The sequence below is a fragment of the Sceloporus undulatus genome, chromosome 2 (genome assembly GCF_019175285.1).
Source record: "Sceloporus undulatus isolate JIND9_A2432 ecotype Alabama chromosome 2, SceUnd_v1.1, whole genome shotgun sequence".
Taxonomy (NCBI): Eukaryota; Metazoa; Chordata; class Lepidosauria; order Squamata; family Phrynosomatidae; genus Sceloporus; species Sceloporus undulatus.
In genome coordinates, this window is record NC_056523.1 from 192,072,893 (window position 1) to 192,095,629 (window position 22,737).

General features: G+C 43.7%; 2 protein-coding genes across 2 annotated transcripts in view; both read left to right on the forward strand.

Annotated features, from left to right (window-relative positions):
• Positions 1-21,701, forward strand: part of LOC121920508 (plexin-B3-like) — a 149,555-nt gene extending 127,854 nt beyond the window's left edge. The window contains exons 4-6 of the mRNA XM_042447646.1: positions 3,001-4,098; positions 4,226-4,405; positions 21,525-21,701. Of these exons, the coding sequence (XP_042303580.1) occupies positions 3,001-4,098; positions 4,226-4,405; positions 21,525-21,701 (1,455 nt within the window). The remainder of the gene's footprint in view (positions 1-3,000; positions 4,099-4,225; positions 4,406-21,524) is intronic.
• Positions 1-22,737, forward strand: part of PLXNB3 (plexin B3) — a 91,382-nt gene that overhangs the window by 12,108 nt on the left and 56,537 nt on the right. The gene's annotated exons all lie outside the window — the stretch shown is intronic.

Sequence of the window (22,737 nt, forward strand, 5' to 3'; positions counted from 1 at the left end):
GAGCAAGAAGTTACTAAGGCATAATTAACTCTGTGTCAAGCATGATAGTTCCCAAATCCTAGCGAAGCACTCTTTGAAAACCTCTTGCAGATGGAAGGAGCAAGCATATAAATAATCAGAAGACTCATATCAGTTTGGCATATGTGTGTGTGATGTACCTTCCTGTTGCTTCTGACTTATGGTGACCCTATGGTAAACCCATCATGGAGTTTTCTTGGCAAGATTTGTTCAGAGGATGCTTACTATTGTCTTCCTCTGAGGCTAAGAGAGTGTGACCTGCCCGAAGTCACTCAGTGGGTTTCATGGCCAAGCTGGGAATCAAACCCTGGTCTCGAAGCTCTCATTGGTTCCCTGCTGGATTAACTGGAATAGAAACCTTTTGCTCCAACATTATTTTGGAGGATGGGGGTGTAGAGCATGCAGCTGTGTCCCAAACAGGGGTGCAACAGAATTGCCACTCCTTCAAGGAGTGTGCCTATTCGATGCCTGCGCAAGTCATTGCCCTGGATCTAACAGTTTGCCAGTCAAGAAATATGGACAGTCAGGGATACATGCAGGAAGAAAGGGACCAAGGAAAGTGCTTCTTGCTATTGTACAGGCCGCATCTGTACTGCAGAATTAATGCAGTTTGACACTGTTTTAATTGCTATGGCACAGTGCTTTGGAATGTTGAGATTTGTAGTTTATTTTGGCACCAGAGTTCTCAGAGAGAACTAGATACCAGGCTAAATATCTCACAAAATTACAAATCCCAGAATTAGCTTTAAGCTAAAACGTGTTTGCATTTTGGCCTTGCCAAGCAAAATACAGTTAAAATAGTAGATAACAAAGGTTTTTTTTTTTTTTTTTTAAAAAAAAAAAAAAAAAAAAAATAAAAAAAAAACATAGTTTTTTTTTTTTTTTTACAAAAACAGTAAAATAAACAATCATTCAAGTTGAGTCTCCCTTATCCGAAATGATTGGGACCAGAATTATTTTGAATTTTGGAGAGTTTTTATTTTTATTTTTGGACTATTTGCATATACATGGTGAGATATTTTGGATATGGGACCTAGGTCTAAAGATGAAACTCATTCATGTTTCATATATACCTTATACACGTACCCTAAAGATAATTTTATACGGAATATTTTAAATACTTTTGTGCATGAAACATACACTGAACCATCAGAAAGCAAGGATGTCACTCTCTCAGCCATCCATGTGGACAATTTTGGATTTTAGAATATTTCCAGATGGTAAAAGAAGAAGACAAAGGAGGAGGAGGAGGCCTGGTAAACAGAAAGGATATAGCTGAGAGGGGGCAAATCTAGTCTCCTGTGAGAGGGATTTCTACAGCTTGGGAGCAGCCACCAAGAAGGCCCTTTGTTGTGTTCTATGACAATAGTGAGACTGAAAGAACCCCCCCCCCCCAAGATCCTAAAACATGGGTAGGCTTACATTATGAGAGCCAGCATGGCATAGTGGTTTGAGTGTTGGACCTGGACTGTGGAGGCCAGGGTTCGAATCACCCAACTTGGCCAGACCTAGGGTTGCCATAAGTCAGGACCTCCAAACCGGGACAAATGTAGGACAACATTTTCAAATGCAGGGCACATTTTTTTAAAATGGAGGACACGCAAAAATTTTGATTATTTTTTTTAACAAATGTTAATATAAATGCATGTTTCTTAGGCGTGATCAAAATGGAGGTCATTTTGGCATTATTCCTAGACAGGCAAACTTATATAATATTAATAATAAAATTAACCAAAAATAAAATAAAAATAAATACACTGAAACCAAACTGTCTCTTTTACACAACCCTGCCCTGAAAAAAGAAACAAATAAAGAAGGCCGACCGGAAATGGCCACTCTCCTCCTCCTGCTTTTTGTCTTGTCAGTGATTCCCAAACTTGGGCCCTCCAGCTGTTTTGGGCTACAGCCGCGTGGCTGTTTTTGTTTGTGCGGCTGTTGATGTGGCCCCTCAGCTAAACTGGCTGAGACTTCTGGGAGTTGAAGTCCTAGAACCTAAATGACTAGAGTTTGGGAAGCACTCTCTTGCTGCTTGGAGCCATATGGGGCCAGGAAAGAGCCCTTTCCCCTTGCCCAGAGTCGTCCTCCACTCCGCCTCCTCCTCCGAGGCTCTGCCTCCTTAAGGGGACAAGCTCCCTTTTTAGGTCGGTGCGCGATGCGTGGAAAGAAGCGCACGGAGGAGGAGGAGGGTAGCTGGCTGGCTGCATGAGCGGTCGCAGCCATGAAAAGGGAGCGCGCGGAGGAGGCGGCGAAGGAGTAGGAGGTAGAGGCAGAGGCGGGTGGCTGGCTGCTTCTGCTGCTGCTGCGGCTGCGGCTGCTTCTCGCTGCCCACTGCCTCAGTCCCTCAACGGCCCACGTGGCCAGCCTGCCAGCCATAGGAGGAGGTCCAGCCTCCAATAGAGCCCTGCGCGTGCCAGAGCAGAACTGTGAGTGTGGGCGCGCGGGGCACAGGGCCCAGGCAGGTGCCAAAGGCCGCGGCGGTGGTGGCCAGAGGGGCCACATCAACAGCCGCACAAACAAAAACAGCCACGCGGCGGCAAGTAAGAGCAGTGGTGCTCTAAGCCGGGGGGGGGACCCATCCCGGGAGAGAGGCAAAACCGGACCGTGACCGTGCAGCACGGTCCAAAACCGGGAAAGTCCCGCCCCCCCCCACCGGGATATGGCAAGCCTAGCCAGACCCAGTTGGTGGCTTTGGGCAAATCACATGCTCTCAGCCTCAAGGGAAGGCAATGACACACTTCCTCTTGACAAATCTTCCCAAGAAAACACCATGATACGGTTGCCTTAGGGTTGCCTTAGGGTTGCCATCAGTTGGAAGCGACTTGAAAGTACACAACAACGAGGATTACACTGGAATGTCTGGTCTTTCAGATGTTGCTGGAATCAAGCTGGTTAAAAGAAGTCTGTCCAAACCTGCAAGCTATTGCTTAGGATTTTTATTGTGAGTGCTGGTCATTGTCTCTCCTTTTACTCCAATTTGTCTAGGATTGGGCCATGTTCTTAGGCCGCCTTTTGCTGTCCCTGGTGTTTGTGGCGATGCTCCTGCTTCCATGCTACTCAGCTGCTCGTCCCCCTTCCTACCCATCCTTCCTGGTCCCTAACGCTACCTTCAATCACCTGGCCCAAGCCCAGAACACGGGAGCCCTGTATGTGGGTGCTGTCAATGCCTTGTACCAGCTGAGTCCTGAACTGAGGCTGGTGGGACGGGCACGCACAGGGCCAGACAAAGACAGTCCCGAGTGCCTCCCTTTCCGGGATGCTCGTGAGTGCCCACAAGCTCGGTTCACAGACAACTCCAACAAGCTACTGTTACCCAACGAGAGGGCTGGGGAGTTAGTAGTCTGCGGACAGCTTTTCCAGGGAGTGTGTGAGAAGCGAGCCCTTGGGGACATTGCCAAAGTGCTATACCGGCCTGAGGATCCTGGCGACAACCAGTTTGTGGCTGCCAACGAGCCACGGGTTTCGACTGTGGGCTTGGTGGGCCGTCACGCTGGCCGTGACCTGCTCTTTGTGGGTCGAGGGCTGACCGCTAAGCTCTCAGGAGGGATCCCGCCATTCACCATCCGGCAACTAGAAGGAGCCCAGGCCTTCTCTAATGAAGGGATGGGCAAGTTGGTGGTAGGCGACTTTTCTGACTACAACAACAGCTACGTGGGCGCCTTTGCTTCTGAAGGTCATGTCTATTTCCTGTTCTCTCGGCGTGGAGCTAAGGCCCAGATGGAGTATCGCACCTACCTCTCCCGGAGCTGCATGGAGGACACCAACCTCTATTCCTACGTCGAGCTGCCCCTTGAGTGCCGGGATGCTAAAGGACGTATGTACAACCTGGCTCAAGCGGTGCATCTGGCCTCTGGTTTTGGTGGGAAAGGAAAAACTCTTTTTGTTGTCTTAGCCGCTGGCCAGGGCTCCACTGCGGTGCCGACGTCACAGACGGCTCTGTGTTCATACAGCTTGAAGGAGGTGGATGAGGCCATGGAGCGGACCCGGCAGCTGTGTTATACCTCGGCTGGCCTAGGCCTAACTAAAGAGGAGGAAGCTGCCATTGAATACGGTGTGACCTCACGCTGCAACTTATTACCCAAGGTAAGAGAGAGAAAGAAAGAGATGGAAGGGGCACCTTTATTTTAATGGGGAGATTATCAACTGCTTCTCCTTTCCTCCCAGGTGGCTGCATTCTTGTCTTTTTATTTTCCATTTTGTTAATTTTCAGGAGTCCCCAGAAGCTTACCCCTGTGGGGATGAACACACACCTAGTCCCATTGCTAGCCGGAAGCCACTGGTGGCTGAAGCTCTTCTGACCACTGTTCCAAGACTGACAGCTGTGGCAGCCATGGTAGAAACAGGTCACACCATCGCCTTCCTGGGAGATGGTGTTGGGCAGCTGCATAAGGTAATGGTGGGGAGGTGATGTTGCAGTAAATTTTAATTCTCATCTATATATAGTTGGCCATCCATTTCGGCGGACTAGCCATCTGTGGATTGGAGCATCCATGGATGGCGCATTCCCATTACTATAAATAGTGGCATGTGCATGCAGCCATACTGATGCGGCCACACTCACATTGGTATCCATTGACAATGGGACGTGAAGTCCCATTTTACAGTGGGACATCACCATCTGTGGGCTTGCCATCTGTGGATTAGAGCATCTGCAGATGGCAAGCCCCATTGTCCCCATTGGTGGTATGTGCATGTGGCCATACTATGGGCCATACACATGTTGCATTGCTATTAAGGATGATGGGATTTGAAGTCCTGCATTTTTTCGTATCCATGGCGAGGTCCGGAACTCCATTTGGTATGCACTGGGGAGTCTGGAACTAAGCCCCTGCTGATATGGAAGACCAACTGTACTGTGTTACAGAACTTCCTAAACTAGAGCCCTCCAAATGTGGTGGTCCACAAATTTCAGCATTGCCTGTGCTGGCTGGGAGCAATGGTGGTTGTGATCCACTGCCTCTGGTGAACTCTTAAGTTATGGAAAACTGCTTCATCCATTTTCCCTCCAATTTCATGTAAAATCATATAAGCAAACTTGAATTTGGAATCCTCTACAGTCTACAGCTTTTGTGTTAAAATGGGCACAGGTTACTGGTGTACATATCTATCTTGATACTTACCCACTTTTTTGCATTGAGTATCCTTTGAGTTTTTACTTCCTCCAATATGGAAAAAAATAGTCCCTAAAAAGAGAATTAACATATAGGATGGGTGTCATGTGTTGAAGAGGCTGTCTTCTCTGCAGGCCACTCCCGTTGCTTTCTGTGGATCTGACTACCAATTTCATGTAAACTCATATAAGCAAACCCTGAGACCCCTTTCTCTCCCCTCTCATTGGAAAAGGCACTTTGGAAGGAGGTGATTTTGGGTGGAACAACAGCAGCTGTTGGTGGAGTGGAGGGAGGAATCTGCCTGTTTTTGCTACTCTCCTTGAAATTGCCTCCTTCCAGATAAATACTTTCTGACGGAAATGGTGGGTTAGTAACATGCTAAGGCATTGTAGGAACTGTAGTCCAAAGCATCTGGAGGGCCAACGTTAACCTCAGTTACTAAATGAATGTCCCACAGGTAGCAGGAATTCAGCATGATTCTGTTGGAGTTTTGTTGTTTCTTGTTGTTTGCTGTTGACTTCGACTTATGGTGACCCTATGAATGAAAAACCTCCCAGATAGCCTGTTATTATAACAGCCCTGTTCAGGTCTTGCAAGGACTTTAGTTTCCTTTAATGAATCAATCCACGCATAGTGTGGTTTCCCTCTTTTTCTACTGCCTTCAGCATTACCAAACATCGTCTTTTCCAATGAGTTATGTCTGTAAGTTAGACACGGAACGCCTGGGTAGAATTTGTGAATCTTGGACTCCTGCTTCTTTTTTACTCTAAACTACATTTGAGGCTTGGTGTAAGAAATTCAGCATCTTGGAGTCTCCAGAGTTTGTAGGACTACACAGAAGGTGTTTGCAAACCACAAAATATCGTAGTGCTCACAGATTCAGCCTCCAGAGAATATTTGTAGAGGGGAGGAACGGCTAGCTGTAATGTTTCAGAAATTGTTTTTTAAGTGGATGATAAATGCGTAATCATGGTTCTGAAACCAGACAGGAATCCTAGTGGGGTGTTCAGTTATAGCAGGGGTGGGAATTGTATAGTCTGCCAGATATTGTTGGACCACAACTCCCAGCATTCTTCTCTGTTGGCTATGCTGGCAGGGCTGAGGAAAGTTGCAGTTCAACAACATCCAACCATGTTAGTCTGGAAAATCAGTATGCAAAGGGATCTTGTAGCACCTTTGGAGATTATCACATGGAGCAAAGTGGATTGCTCCTGTCCTTAACCCATGGTATTTGTGCAATCAGGGGGAAGATTATCACACCCCCATGCGCTTACCCCGTTCTTTTCCTGTCCATAAAGAGTAATGGGCCTGTCATTTGGTATTCACTCCCATTAAGGATGGGAGCAATTCTCATTGTTCCAGTCTGATAAGATGAAAGAAAGAAGTTGGTAACATGAGCTTTCATAGACTTGGGTAAGTCTATGAAAGCTCATGCTAGCAACTTTCTTTCATTTACGGTAGTCTCTATGATGCTTAAAACATCCAGAGGGCTGCACCATTTCCACAACTGAACTATGGAGTGACAATTAAGTCATTCCTTTGCTCCTCTGAGACTAGTGGAAGCATAATTTAAGCCTGTTGAAGCTAAGAAAACAAATATGAATCTGCTTCCAATTGCATAATTTTTATAGATTTCAGAATTTAACTCTTTTGAGTGCAGAACTTGGTTCTCCCTGGAGAAGTGTGTGTGTGTGCGTGTGCGTGTGTGTGTTTAAAGAACTTATGTAAGTTGGATGAAGGGTATAGTTTTCTCCAACCTACCGAGTATGAAATTCTTACTTTCCCACAAATGAGGGACCAATTGTTTCTTCTCTGGGCAGGACTGACTTAGTTCAACCTGTTTGTGGGGCAGGGTTGGGCCTGATGTTTTTGTTTTCTTTTGTTGAAATTCAATGTCTCAAGCAGTTTAAAATTGCAGGTTTCATGTGTGCTGTGCCAGCACCTCCTTGCAGGAGAGATACAGCACATCCTTCTCTTGTAATCTGTGCCTGAAATCTCCCATCGTGCACGGCATAAGGCCATCTTTCTGCTTGTGCTGGCAAGATATTTCAAATGTCTTTGTGTCAAGGTTGTTGGGATAGTCATTATTCTTGTGTCATGTGATAAAAGCTAAAGTAATTTTAGAGGATTCTTTTTAAAACAGTAACACACATGCTTTCTGTCTAGATATGGGTGTTAGAAAGCAGGGTGCCCCACTATAATTTTGATTCCCCAAAGGAGTGGGAGGAGATCTTTTCGTGGCATAAGGTACCTACCATAACTCTTTCAGCTCTGGCAGAAATAATTGCTGATACATGGAGTTGAACCAAAAGGGTTCCTCGTGTTCTCATAGAGTTTGCCAGCTCTGACTGTGATGAATCTTGGCTTTGCTCTGGCATGTGGTTTCCCCTTAGGGCTGTCCACTAATTAAACTGTTTTCTTGATTTATGTACCTTTTTAACAAATTTGCCAATTTAAATCCATTAAATAAATTTGTGTATTATTTTTTAAAAAGCGTCAGTGTAATTGCCTGTTAGGGTTAATGAAGGAAATGGAAGAGACAATTTTACAGTACAGGAAACAACCCTTTATTCTTTGGAGGAAATACTTCCACATGTTTAATATTTTCTTTCATGAAAAGAAAGGCGAACCTAACATGGGGTTTTCTTGGCAAGATTTGTTCAGAGGAGGTTTGCCACTGCCTTTCCCTGAGGCTGAGAGCATGTAACTTGCCTAAGGTCACCCATGACTGAAGTGAAATAGTGGAATGGACAACATGGAAGAGTGGTCGACTCTCTTTCTTTGGAAATTTTTAAACAGAGGCCAGAGGGCCATCTCTCCGGCAGGGGACTGGATTGGATGGCCTTTGTGGTCCCTTCCAGCTCTACAGTTTTATGATCCTGAGAACCTCAGCTCTTTATTTCTTGAAGGTGGTTTCTGGGTGGGATGGGGGACATAATAGAGTAGTACAGTCTATGTTTTACAAGTACAGTAGGAGAAGGCCTCAAGTCGTATCCTGTACAATTGAATCAAGGTGATGGTAGGGGCTAAGAGAGACTTCTTCTTATGGCTCCATAAGATGGTTGCCAATGAGATTGGCTATTGTTGGGCTATCAGTGATTTCCAAAACTTTGTCCTCTGAGTGTTTTGGATTTCAACTCTCACAAGCCCCAGCCAGTCTGGCCAGTCAGGAATTCTGGGAGCTAAAATCCAAAACCTCTGGAGGACCAAAGTTTGGGAACCACTGGGCTAGATAAAACAGTAGTTTGATTTGATATAAAGCAATCTTGTGTGCTACAGTTGTGGAATTAATTTTGTAACTGTATGGGTGATACGTGGTGACATTTTTGATGGTATCCCAGAGCTGAGCAGAACCTCCAGACACCTGGCAGTAGTGCTTCAATGCCTGCCATCGCTCCCTGTGGAATGGTTCCTAAGCATTCTTTTCCCATACAACTAGTGAAAATGGAAGAAATACAAAATAAAAATGGAGAATGGGGCTGTTCGTTGCTATTAGTCATGATGGCTTTTCCAGCCAGTATGAGAGGGAAAATGCCTTTGAATCTCAGTTACTGGGAAACTTAGTGGGAGGGTGTTAGTGCCTGCATGCCTTGTTAGCTAAATTTCCAGAGATCTGGTTGGGCACCATAGGAACAGAATAATAGACTAGATAGGCCTTTGATCAAATCCAGGACAGCTCTTTTTAAATTCTTACATTCCAGGCTGAGAGAAGAGAGATGGTCTCAGAGGAGATATGTCTTGTGAGCTTATGTACGCCATGCAATCTTGCAGTGCTTTAAACCAAAGCTGGGTGATAAGATGGGTCAGATTGTACTGGTAGGTTTCTGCATGATTTGTATGTACTGTAGTGGATTAGCAGGCATTTCTGATCCGCATTGTTATTGTTGCTATGTGCCTTCAAGTCAAGTTGTAGGGTTTTTTTTGGCAAGGCTTTTCAGAGGAGGTTTGCCACTGCTGAGGGAGTGTGGCTTTTCCACTGTGTTTCTATGGCTGAGCTGGGATTCAAATTCCAGTTCCCTGGAGTCATAGTCCCAACACTCAGACCACTACACCCTGCTAGCTCCATTATTATTTAATACTTGCAGCCTAAGTTATATCATTGAAAGATTGTGGTAATTCGGAGCAGGTTTTTAAAAGGAAAGATAGTGAGCGCCATCCTCATACACAAAACCAAACTCATGGGCTCTTTAATATCTGTGTTTTATATCATGCCTTCCTGTGGATCTTTTTGCACCAGGCTCCAGGTGGTGGCTTGGGAATCTAAGGAAAGTAGCTCACCACATGCTTGACCTTGGCTATACTGCCTTTATTCAGCAGAGGGATATAGCTTATGCTACTTAAAGAATCCTAGATTGGAATGGATCCCAGACTGGGATTGGACAGGGAGGGTACTTAATTTTCATAAACAGTTCCACTCCCACTTTGCAGCCTAAGCAACAGCATGTCCATTTCATTAGGGTAAAGGTGAGAATCCTGTGGCCGACAGGCAGAAGGCAACCCATATGGGTTCGCAGTGGCCTGCTGCCCCCAGTGTATTGACAATAATGTTGACACCCCCTCCCCCTGCTGTTTTGGGCTCTGCTCAACTCTAAACCTCGATTCATGGATCCATGGATCACTTCAGTCCATGGGGAGGGACAGGTAAGAAATAATAACAATAACCACCAAAAGCCCAACCAATCAACTTTTGTTTGTTGAGTGCTTTCAGGTCATTTCCAACTTATGGTGACCCTATCATGGGGTTTCCTTGGCAAGATTTGTTCAGAGGAGGTTTGCCATTTCCTTCCCCTGAGGCAGAAAGAGTGTGACTTGCCCAAAGTCACCCAGTGGGTTTCCATGTTTGAGCTGAGAATGGAACCCTGGTCTCCAGAGTCACAGTCCAACTCTCAAACCACTACACCACACTGGATGTCAACCAATCAACTATCTAACTATAGAGTTTATCGCATGGACTTTTAACCCGACTGCACTGCAGATGGGATGCAGGATGCAGGAGGGAATTTTTGCACTTAATTCGCATTTAATTTCGTTGGCCAAGTACAGCCCGGGTGCATCCTGGGTTCGAGGTACCGCTTTTCAAAGTCGGAAAGCTCCCAGCTTTGAATAGTGGCTTGCGGAGTACACCTAGGACCCGAGATGTACTTAAATGCAAATTAAGTGCTAATCTTCCTGCCTGCATCCCGCATCCCGGCTGCATCCTGTTAGGGTGCAGTCGGGTTAAAAGTTCGTGCAATAAACTCCTAAATAAATAACCCTAAACTAAAAGTGACTTCCAGTCACCTAAAGTGCCATTTCCAGTTGCCACTGGGTATGCCTGTACAGCTTGCCAATAGCCTAGAAGAGCCGGCAGTACCTGTGGCCCTCTGTATGTGCCCAAATCTGCGTAAGGCAAAGGTGTTGGAGTTCCAGGCATAGTGAACTGTTTCACCTCCAGAGAGCCTTTCCAAAGCTAACCAGCACAAATCAATGCCTGGATCTAGAGCAGTCCTTCTTACACTATGTGATGTGAATAACCATCAGGGCAACCACCACCACCCAGCATGCCAGGGACAGTGTCCATTGAGTACAAGTGTTGCTTTCTTTTCTAGAGACTCACTGCAGCCTGGCAGGCACTAGCTCACAAGCTACTACAAGTTCACAGACCACCACTTCTGAGTGCCAGAGACATAAACTGGGTGATCACCAGGGCACCTTGCCCAGTGTGCTGGACTTGGGCAAGGTCCTCTCTCAGACCCAGACATTTGGGACCTAGCCACCTCTCTGGAGAGCAGTGCTGTCTACTTTGTGCAGCTGGTGCTGTTCTCCATAGAGCTGTCTTGCCCTCTGTGTTGTTCCCAGAGTTAGACGAAAAATGGCAGCCATGAAGGGAGTGGATGGGTTGGCATCAGTCCCCTTCCCGCCTTGGGCAGACAAATGGTCTGTCATTTATTTCCTTTCACCACACCATGCTCTCATTCCCAGCTGGAAGAGGTCTAGCCACTTGCACAGTTCTCTCTATTGTTGGGGATTTTGTCTGTAAACATGAGGATGCTACACATGGGCAACCCGTGCCTGGTGTGTGATGACTCCAAAGTTTACCAGGCACTCCTTCAAAATATATTCTGCTACATCATTCATTCTCCCAATATTTAGTCACAGTACTGTGTAGTGTAGTGGTTTGAGTGTTTGGACTACAGCTCTGGAGACCAGGATCCGATTCCCAGCTAGGCCAAAAAACCCACTGAGAGTCATTGGGCAAGAAACACTCTCTTAGCCTCAAGTTTGCAAATCTTGCCAAGAAGATCCTATGTTATGTTTGCCATAAATCAGAAATGACTTGAATGTGCATAACAGCAACAAATACCACAGTCCCATGGTAGTTGATCTGTGTTTTCAAGTCAATTCTGAGAGGGGGTTTGGGGCAAGATTTATTCTGATAAGGTTTGCTATTGCCTTCTTCTTAGGATGAGAGAGGGTGATGTGCCCAAGGCGACACAGTGGGTCTCCATGGCTGAGCAGGGATTCGAACTCTGGGCTCCCAAAGTCTTAGTCCAACACTCAAGGATCTATACCACACTGACTCCCTACTATATCATGTAGTATGGAGTTAATCCTTGGATCCCTAAATGTGGTTTATTGCTCTGCTTTTACTTCTGTGGTGAAATGTGGATGATTTAGACTTTATTCTTGCCAGAACAGGAGGTCTGAAGTCTCCTGCTCTCAGCAAGGGCTCCTGCTCGACTCAGGGAAGGAACCATTAATGGCTTTCTGGTTTTCTCATCATCTTTTCCGTCTTTCAAGAAGAATGCTTCAAGACTCTGCTACTCTTCTCTTTATCTCTTCCCTTTTATCCTATTAGTCACTCATTTTTACATTCATTATCACTTTTACGCCACCGCTTTTCTTCATCTTCTGAACTACCTTTGCCCTCTGTGTGTCTGTGTTTGTGTGTTCAAGTAGTACTGTTTGTCTTTGTTGCTATTTCTGTCTGTCTATTTTCTTCCTGCATTGAACATAACTATTTGAAACTGATCTGTTGCACTGTAGCTTTCTCATTTTTTATTTAATCTGTTTCCATGCCTCCTCCTCCGGGGTCATCTTTGGATCTATTCTCCTTTTCTTCCTTTAGTCAAATCACTTCAGCTTCTGTTGTTTGCAACTTTAAGGCTACAGTCCTACCCTCTGTGGATGAGTGTTTCAAAAGCTGTAGGATTTGGCAGATCTTCCTCTCTGCCCATCTCCACAGACTGTTTTGAGCAAGGAAAAGCCTTTATTACTCATGCTGATATGGCAGAGGAATGAGGGAGATCCAGAGACAGATAGACATCATGTTGGGATTCATTGGGTCCTCCTATTTCTCCCAATGCCCCCTTTCAAACAAGGTGAGCAAAATCATGCCAGCCCTGGAAATGACACATGCTATATTCAGAGTTTGAAAACATAACATTTTTGGACTACAGCTCCCAAAATCCCCCACCTAGTAGTAGAGGGCAGTTTGGCTATTGCAGTCCAAAATGTTAGGTTTTTGAAGTTATGTTTATTTTCCATCCAGCTGCCCCATGCCTCAGCTATTTGCTCAGCAAGGCTTCATCTTCGTGCCCTCCCATCCTCCCTGCCACCTTTGTATTGCTCTGCCTTGCAGGAGATCCACACTTTTTTGTTTTCTTTGCTACCTGCTTTGCTCTCCTCTCTGGGCAGGATAAGCCCTCCTTCACTTCTCCAGCTTGAGCTGGAAAAGTTTGTCTGTTTGTAGCAAGACAGCTGTGCCACTGTGGTGCTGCGTTTCTTACTCAGAAAGTATATAAGTATATTTTTGTCCTGCTCTTTTCTTCAAGGAGCTACATATAGCAAACAGTTCTTTCTTCTCCTGTTGTATGCTGTCAGCACCTCCTCTGAGTACAGTGGTCCTGGAAATATGGATTCTGCAGGCTCAAGAATATGGATGAATTTATGCTTTTAAATTCATTGTTGTTGTTAAGGGCCCTTGAGTTGATCTCGACCCATAGCGACCCTGTGGATGAGACATCTCCAAGACTGCCAGTCCTCCGCTGCTCTGCTTCATTCCTGCAAATTCATACCCACGAACTCCTTAATAGAGTCCATCCATCTAGCATGCAGTTTTCCTCTCTTTCTACTTCCCTCCACCTTTCCCAGCATTATTGTTTTTTTCTAATGAGTGCTCTCTTCTCATGATGTGTCCAAAATATGATAACGTAATTTTGTTATTTTGGCTTCCAGGGAGATTTCTGGCTTGATCCGCTGTAGGACCCATTTGTTTGTCTTTTTGGCTGTCCATGGGATCCTTTTAAATACCATTAACTTATTTATTTATTTCCAGGATTTATATCCCACCTTTCTCCCACTGTAGGATTTTTTTGTCTCCTTCCTCTTCCTTGCACCCATAACAGTCTACAGGTATACCTCAGTTAATGAAGTAGATGTGTTCCTGAGCATTATTTCTTTAACAGAAAATTGGGTACTAGAGGTAGAAATTTTACAGAAAGAATATAGATAGGTTCCTAATACAACAGCAGCAGCAGCAGTTCAGTTTGTTTCAGCACACTTTTTTAAAATTTAAAATGAACACGCACATGTGAAATGAAACAACCAGGTAAGGTAAGCCTTGCATAAGTAAAATTTTTGACCTTATAGAAAAGACTCCTTGAAGACTTCTTCCAAAATGCATCCAAAGAAGTTCTTTACCAGCCTCCACTTTTTCTTATGATTTCCACTTTGTGGCCAAACATATAGCTCTACGCTGGGGATAGCGGATGAGGCTTGTCTGCTTTTCCCTTTGCTATGTTCTGCTGTTCACGCATGCTGAATTGAGGGATTTTGGAAGCAGCTGCTGTTTCCCTTGCCGGTTGTAGGTAAGCACACATGGCTATAAGATCAGAACACAATCCTGCTCTTTCCCAGCTTAATCTTTATTACAGTGTTTAGTGCAGATAGGCTGCTTCAACCTGACATCAAAACTCGGTGTTTCTCCACCCCTTTCACTATTCTCCTAATGCTGATGTTTCTTAAATTTTTTTAAAAAAACTTCCAGGTAGACAAAGGATAAAAAGTAAAAGCAGAGGGCGGGGGAAGCATTAAAAGCCTTTGTGAAAAGGAGCTTCAGTCAGAGGCTTTGTTAAATGTGGAATGCCTGTATTATCTTACTCTGCTGGTTTGGTGTCTTTCCTTTCTGTTTTGCCTCTTTCTCAGCTTTATCTGTTCTCATAACTATTCCTAGTTCTGCTGTTCCTTCTCCCCCGCTGTATCTTGTTTTGCTTCCATTCCTCCTTTGTTCAACTCCCTTCCCTGGCTCCTTTCTTTTAATCTCTTCAGTCTTTGTGCTTCTTCTTTATCTAACCCCTCTCGCTCTTTATTTGCCGTTTTTTGTCATCTCTGTTCTATAGACCTGGCTTCCTTTTTCTGTTGTAAGTTTCTGCCATTTCTGCTACTCCCTTTCTCTGGAACATTCAGACTCTCAACACCCAGCCTCCCTTCCTTGCTAGTGTTCAAACAGAACAGCATCTGAAAACCTATCTCATCTGCCAAGCCTTTAACCTGTCACCTCTGCTTCTTTTTTCCTGGACTGTCTTTTGATCTCCCTTTCCTTTTTTGTAATAGTTTCACATTTTGTGTTTCGTGTTTTAAACTGTAAACGAAAGGAGCCGAGCTTTTTCTTTTCAAGTTCATCGTTCTACAAAGCTACTGTTTGAAGTGTCTTTAATTAATATTCTATTTCAAATTGACAGTATTATATACCCTGTGGCTAAAAGGAGGAAGAGCTTTGAAAAATACAGTATAAAATTAGGATTTATTCAGGCAACTGACAAGCTTTTCTTGGTTTAGGGTCTGCAATTTATTTTGCTATTAGGACACCGTAGTATGCATAGTGTCCTGCAATCCACATATGTTGCAGCTTTGCAATTCCCATTATCTCTAGCCAATGTAGTCAGTGGTGAGGGATGCTGGTTGTTGCAGTTGAACAGCATCTAGAAGACCACATGTTCCCCATCTCTGACCCATAGATTGGATCAGGTTTGTGCAGACGGTAACACAAATTGCACAAGATAGTCCTAAATTCTCCAAAACTATATGTGTGCATTTAGCGAAGCTGCTCAGAGCACTACATTATTCTTACCGCTTTTATTCTCAGTCCTTTCTTTCCCAAGTCGAAGTCTAACACTGTAGCTATCTCACCATGCAAAATACATTAGGCTCAAATTCTATTAATTTATAATATATATTTGCAGCCCACTTCTCAAAGCAATGGCCTCTGAAGCAGCACACAAGGACTACAGCAAAATTAAAATATTACACTGTGATAAAAACACATTTCTTCAGAAAACACAACATTAGGCAGCAGTACTTTCAAGTGAAGGGTGCCATCTTTAAAGGCACTCTAAAATAATTGTAGAGAAATGAAGTCTTATCAGTCAATAAATATATATTTTTTTTAATTTTCAGCTTAGCTGAGAGGAAGCCTCACTGAACTCAATGTGACTTATTTTTGAACAGAATAGATAGGACTGTACTGTTGACCAATAGTTACATTAAAGAGCCTCATGATGTTTTATTACACTAACAAACGCAATGATGCTGAGAATTCTTGTGATGCCATTCTTTTAAAAATCGCATAGGAGAATCATATGGGCCTCCAGGTATTGTGAGGCAGCAACTCTCAGCTTTCATCACCATTGGTTAAGCTGCCTAGGGCTGCTGGTAGTTGCCGTCTGAACAACATCTGAAGGGCTTCATGAGTTCCACCCTGACTCTAAAGCCAAACGACATATCTGTTTGGCTTTGGAGTGCTTGGGCACCTCAATTGTAGTGCCGTAAGGGGTGCAGTGTATAGACGGAGCTCATGCCTCCACTGACTTTCCCACACAATGGCCCTTTCTTGCAGAATAGTCATGCCCCATATCTCTGTTTATTTGTCTTTTCATAAACTACTTTGTGAATACATGAGTAAGATCTCTATCATTGGAAAGCTGAGTGGGAGGGGAAGGCCAGAGGCAAGGAATACTAAGAGGTGGTTTGCCATTGCCTTCCACTGAAATATAGCCTACAGCATTTGGTATTCTCTGGCATTGTTCTTTCTAAATACTTACCAGCCCTGACCCTGCTTAGCTTCCAAGGCTAGGCTACTTATGTTTTGCACTTTCTTGTTGTTAATCACCCTTGAGTCAATCTCAACTCATGGTGACCCTGTGGATAAAACATCTCCAATACTCCCTGTCTTCTACTACTCTTACTAGTTCTTGTAGATTCATACCCATGACTGCCTTGATAGAGTCCATCCATCTAGCGTATGGTCTTCCTCTCTTTCTATTTCCCTCCACCTTTCCTAACATTATAGTCTTTTCTAATGAGTTGTGCCTTCTCATGATGTGGCCAAAGTACAACAGCCTCAGTTTAATAATCTTGGCTTCCAGGGAGATTTTGGGCATGATCTGTTCTAGGACCATTTGTTTGGGTTTTGTCTTGTTTTTTGGCTGTCCACAGTATCCTCAGCGTTGTTCTCCAGCACCACATCTCAGATGAATTGATTTTCTTCTTATCCGCTTTCTTAACTGTCCAACTCTTGCATCCGTACAGTACATGGTAATAGGAAATACAATGGTTTGTATGATTCTATCTTTAGGACTTATTCTAGTTCTTTCATTGCTGCCCTCCCCATTCTTAGTCATCTTCTAATTTCTTGACTGCAGACCCAGTTCTGATCTATGTTTGATCCAAGGGATAGGAACTCTTTTACTATTTCTATTTCTTCATTGTCTAGGCTGAATTTATGAAGATCCTCCATGGTCATTATTTTTGTTTTCTGTATGTTCAGCCATAGGCCTTGCCTTTGTACTTTTTTCCTTGACCTTCCTCACTATACTTTTGGACTGTCCCACATTCAAACTACACTTGGGGACTTGTAGAATGTCAAGATGATGAAACTGAGGCTATCATACTTTGGTCATATCATGAGAAGGCATGACTCACTTGAAAAAATATTATATAACATAAGGGTGAAGCGAAGTAGAAAGAGAGCAAAACAGCACACCAGGTGGCTAGACTCAATTAGGGAAGTCACAGGCCTGAATCTACATGACTTTAGCAGAACGGTGGAGGACGGAGCCTTGGAGGTGTCTCATCCACAGGATCACCATGAGTCAGGCGGACTCAAGGGCAGTTAACAACAACAAAGGTTTGAAAGAGTTGTTTTTCTAAGCTGTGTTTGATAGCAGATAATGCCCCCATATGTTGCCATTGCCTCTAACATTTTAGCATGCTTTAGCAACCAAAGATTAAAGGCTGGCATCCTTCACAAGCCTGGAAGCTGGCAGCCAACAATGTGTGTTGGCATACAGAGGTAACCAGCCCATCACAGTCACCTGTCCATTCACTGGCATACAGTTACCATTTGCTAAGTGTGCTTCAGACTGTCTGTAATACTGGAATCAATGCTCTAAATTTATTGGACTATAACTCACATAATATCCAGGTGATGCCATACTGGCTGGTGGATGGTGAGGTTGTAGGCTACTTTTTATCTGGAAGGTTTCATAATGGGCATAGCTGGTTTAGACCATTCTATGGGTATATATTTGTTCTGGAGTTGACAGTATAAATATTGTTATTACATATGCTAGTCAGTGTTTATATACTATTTGCCTTGTGTGTATTTGCACTAATATAAGCATACTATTTAATGCTGCACAAGAACCCTGTGAAGAATTTGTGTTGTGGTCAGTGCTCTACATCACACTGGAAGCTCTGACTTATGCTTGTTTTCTGATGTAAATCCTGTTGTTTTAAGTAGATACTACATATGGTTAGGATTGCAACTTTAGCATTGGACTCCTTTCTATGTCTACATGGAAGTAAGACCTATAGCGTTAAGTGGTCCCTGCTAAATGTATATAGGATTGTATGCAAAAATATTTTGGTGATTGACACCCTGTTTGGTGATTGATAGATGGTACCCTGTTGTTGTTGATGTTAGCTGCCATCAGGTTGCTTTCGACTTATAATGATGCTATGAATGAGAGACATCCAAGTCATCCTGTTCTCTTGCATAAGCAGAGCAGCCATGGCTTCTTTGATTGAGTCTATCCATCTGTAATGTGGTCTTCCTCTTTTCCTACTTCCTTCTACCTTAACAAGCATTGTTGACTTTTCCAGTGAGTCATGTCTTCTCATGATGCCTCCAAGAGTACAAAAGTCTCGGTATGGTTATTTTAGCTTCTAGGGAGAGTTCAGGCTTGATTTGCTCTGAACTAGAGAGTTCAGGCTTGATTTTCTCTAGTATTTATTTGTCTTTTTAGCAGTCCATGGGTCCTAAAGCGAATCAAGCTTGGACTCTCCCTAGAAGCCAAAATGACTAAACTGAGACTGTTGTATTTTGGACACATCATGCGAATCATAAAATCATAGAGTTGGAAGAAACCACAAGGACCATCTAGTCAACCCCCCTGCCATGCAGGAACTCTCAGTCAAAGCATCCCCGACAGATGGCCATCCAGCCTCTGTTTAAAGACCTCCAAGGAGGGAGAGTCCACCACTCTCCAAGGGAGTGTGTTCCACTGTTGAACAGCCTTTATTTGCAGGAAATCCCTCCTAATGTTGAGGTGGAATCTCTTTTCCTGCAGTTTGCATCCATTGTTCCTGGAGCAGCAGAAAACAAGCTTGCTCCCTCCTCAGTATTACATCCCTTCGAGTATTTAAACAGGGCTATCATATCAGCCCTTAACCTTCTCTTCTCCAGGCTAAACATCCCCAGCTCCTTAAGGCGTTCCTCATAGGGCATGGTTTCAAGACCTTTCACCATTTTAGTCGCCCTCATTTGGATACGCTCCAGATTCTCAACATCCTTTTTAAATTGTGGTGCCCAGAACTGGACACAATATTCCAGGTGGGGCCTGACCAGAGCAGAATATAGTGGCACTATGACTTCCCTTGATCTAGACACTATACAGTACTTCTATTGATGCAGCCTAAAATTGCATTGGCCTTTTTAGCTGTCACATTGCACTGTTGACTCATGTTCAACTTGACTCATTAGAAAAGACTGTATTTGGTAAGGTAAGGTGAATTTGCAAGACTTGAGAAGGGCAGTTGATGATTGGGTGACTTTGGGGTCTCTCATTCGTGGGGCTGTTACTGCACCTTTTCTTTCCATGGGGTGACTGACTGTCTGTCTCATTTATTCTAGGCTGCATTATAGAGCAAAGACCTCTCAAGGGATCTTGCATAATTAAAAGGCAAAACATAATGCCAGTAAGATGCAAAAATGAAAACTTAACACATTCCAAAGTCCAGCATCACCTTTTAATTTGAAAGCTGGCAAGTGGAGCTTACAACCAACAATTTATCTTGATATTAGTTTCTTTTTTCCCCTTTTTTTAAATCAAAGGCCTGCAGACAAAGGCTGTGTATGTCTGGTAGGAGTGAAACTTCTGTGGCTCCTCCTGAAGACCAACACTTATGTTGTGTTGTTTCCCACACAATCAGGACTGGACCTGCAGTTCAAGTGAGGCAAGGTGGCTGCCTCAGGCACCAGATGTTGGGTACCATTAAAGGGGTACAAAGTGTTCATTGTGTGTCTTCAAGTTGGCTGTTGATTTATGATCCCATGAATGCTTTCTTAAGTAAGGAATACTCAGAGGTGGTTTTGCCAGTTCTTTCCTCTGAAATATAGCCTACAGCACCTGGTATTTGTTGGTGGTCTCTCATCCAGCTACTAACCAGGGTTGACCCTGCTTAACTTATAAGATCAGTATCTGGTGCCTTTAGGGTATCTGGGCCCTCAAAGTGTTTATTACTGGTTTATATTTTTACAAGGATGGGACAGGTAGGGAGTGTCCTACTGGGAGCTTTTACTTCAAGCATATTAATATCTGACTGCACATTGTTGTCCTTGATACTATTCCACCTCCTTTTAGCAAACATCCAAATGTGAAGTCGAAGGCTTTCACGGCCGGCATCCATAGTGTTTTGTGGGGTTTTCAGGCTCTGTGACCATGTTCTAGAAGAGTTTGTTCCTGACGTTTCGCCAGCATCTGTGGATGGTATCTCCTCTGAAGATGCCAGCCACAGATGTTGGCGAAATGTCAGGAAGAAACTCTTCTGGAAGATGGCCACAGAGCCCAAAAAATCCACAAAAAACTAAACATCCAAATATACAAGTAGATACTAGCTGCAAAACAGCAGTTCAGAACCTTTGGTAAATTAAACACTTATACATAAATAGATTTATGTAATTAACTTAAAGGGCAGCCGTTGGATTGCCTTTGCGATCGTGTTGCCAAATGGCTTTTATTTTAATAACCTATCGTACCATTCTCCATGCAGTCTCATAAAACATTGTAAGTGACTCAGTTTTGTTTAGTTATTACACTTTTAGAAACTCCCCTTTCATTTCATTGCCTGGTCTGGCTTCTTTATTTGCAATCTACATACAATATGGGTTTGCCATTGAAAACAAAACCCTCCTCCAGCTCCCAGGTAGTATATGGCTATGGATGGTCCTTTCAACAACATCCTATGGTGTCTTGGAATTTGCAGCATAGGAGAGGAACATTTAGGAGTCTAAGCCATGTAGCCTTAATGACTCACCAAACTACAAGTCCCAGCATTCCACAGGATCAACTCATTGCAGCTCAAGGTGAATCATAGTGCTATACAGTATTTGTATAGTGTGAGTGGGCCCCAGGGCTACAGATACCTAACATATCCAAATAATGTTACTCATTTCAGTTGAAACAACTTCTCCCATTAATCAGTAAAGATAAAGACAAACAATGGGTTCAAATAGAATTGATGTCAGATCCAGATCTCAAATCAACCTTTCTAAATATTATCAGAAAGAAGACATGTTTGGTAACCCATTTTTAACACTACTTTGATTATCTGGAATAATTGGAGAAAGCAGTTATTCTCATTTAAAATGGGAATGAAATTATGCATTTGGTATATATAGTACATTGTATGGATGTTTTGCAATGGGGTTAGTTAATTTGTAAACTGTGAGTCATAAATTTGCTGTTCTCAGTGACATTCCACAGTTAAGTTGCTGAATGAGAACAAGCCTGAGTCAAAGTACTATCCTTTTTTAAAGTGGCAGTGCCCAAGTGACAGTTCCCAGTAGTCGAATTCAAGGATCAAGAATACATAATCAAGCCCAGGAGTGGCATGGGGAGTGTGTAGCCATCCAAATGTTGCTGAACTACAACTCTCACCACATCCCTCAAAATTGGCTACGCTGGCTGGATTTGATGGGAATTGGAGTCTCATAACATTTGGAGAGCCACAGATTTCCCAGCCCTGGAATAGATCTATGTGGATTTGGTGAAACCTTACAGGTTGAGAGACATCCTTGGTGAGGTGTGCACCAGATATCTTAGTATTAGGCAGTGATGCTCCTATTAATTTCTCTAGGTCTATCTGAATGGCTCTGTGGCACAGGTCTACAGTACAATCCCCACCGGTCAGCGCTCCCCAGTCAATCCAGACCTCCTGCTAGATACCAGTGGGGCATACCTGTATGTGATGACAGCCTCACAGGTGAGTTGCCATGGGGCTCAATCTCCTCCTCTCCCCCCTACATTTTTTTAGTACTCCTGCTTATCACCTTTAGTTTGGACAGGGCCAAATTCTGCATAGTCTGCTGTTAGGAGAAATTGTTGTAAGCTCTTTGCTGCTTTTCCCCACCCTTCTAAGGAAGTAATTTTGGTGTAGAAAATGTTCAACACTTGCTCTGCTGGTGGTAAAACATTACATATGCACAGTGGTGTTACTAGTGTTGGCATCACCCAATATGGTAACTCATGGTGTCACCCCCCAGTTGATCTCCTCCCCATCGTATCATATAGAATCCTTAGGAATGTTTTTGTATTAATGATACTTATACATCATAATTCTTGTATCTCACTGAATGTAATGATAATGGTTCATAGAATCACGGATTTGGATGAGACCACAAAGGCTGTCCAGTTCAACTCCCTGCCATTCAGGAATACACAATTAAAGTACCCCGGACAAACGGCCATCCAGCCTCTGCTTAAAGAAGTATACTTTCCGAGGCATCGTCTTCCACCACTGAACAGCTTTTAATGTCAGAAATTGTTCCTAATGTAATGTAAACAACTAGAAAAATTAAAAATTATAGCTTTAAATTGCAGTATCATATGCATAGCCTAAATCAGGGGTAGGCAACCTTTTTGACTTGGGGGCCGGTTTGCTGTCCCTCAGAAAACTGGGGGGCCGAAGCCAATATATATATATATATATATATATATATATATATATATATATATATGGACAAATGTAGGGCAACATTTTCAAATGGAGGACACTTTTTATAAAAATGGAGGACACGTGAAAAAAATTGCTGATTTTTAAAAAAATGTTAATATAAATGCATGTTTCTGAGGCTTCTATAGACAATTGCCCCCCCTTGCCCACCGCTTGCCCCCCCCTGCCCGCCTCCTCCTAATAGGCCAAAGGCCTCGGGCGAGAGGCCAAAGGCCCCAGCGGCAATCGGTGGCAGGACCGGGCTGGGGCCGGTCCCAAGGCCTCACCGGGCTGGATCCGGCCCGCGGACTGTAGGTTGCCTACCCCTGGCCTAAATGTATTTACATAATACATAGTT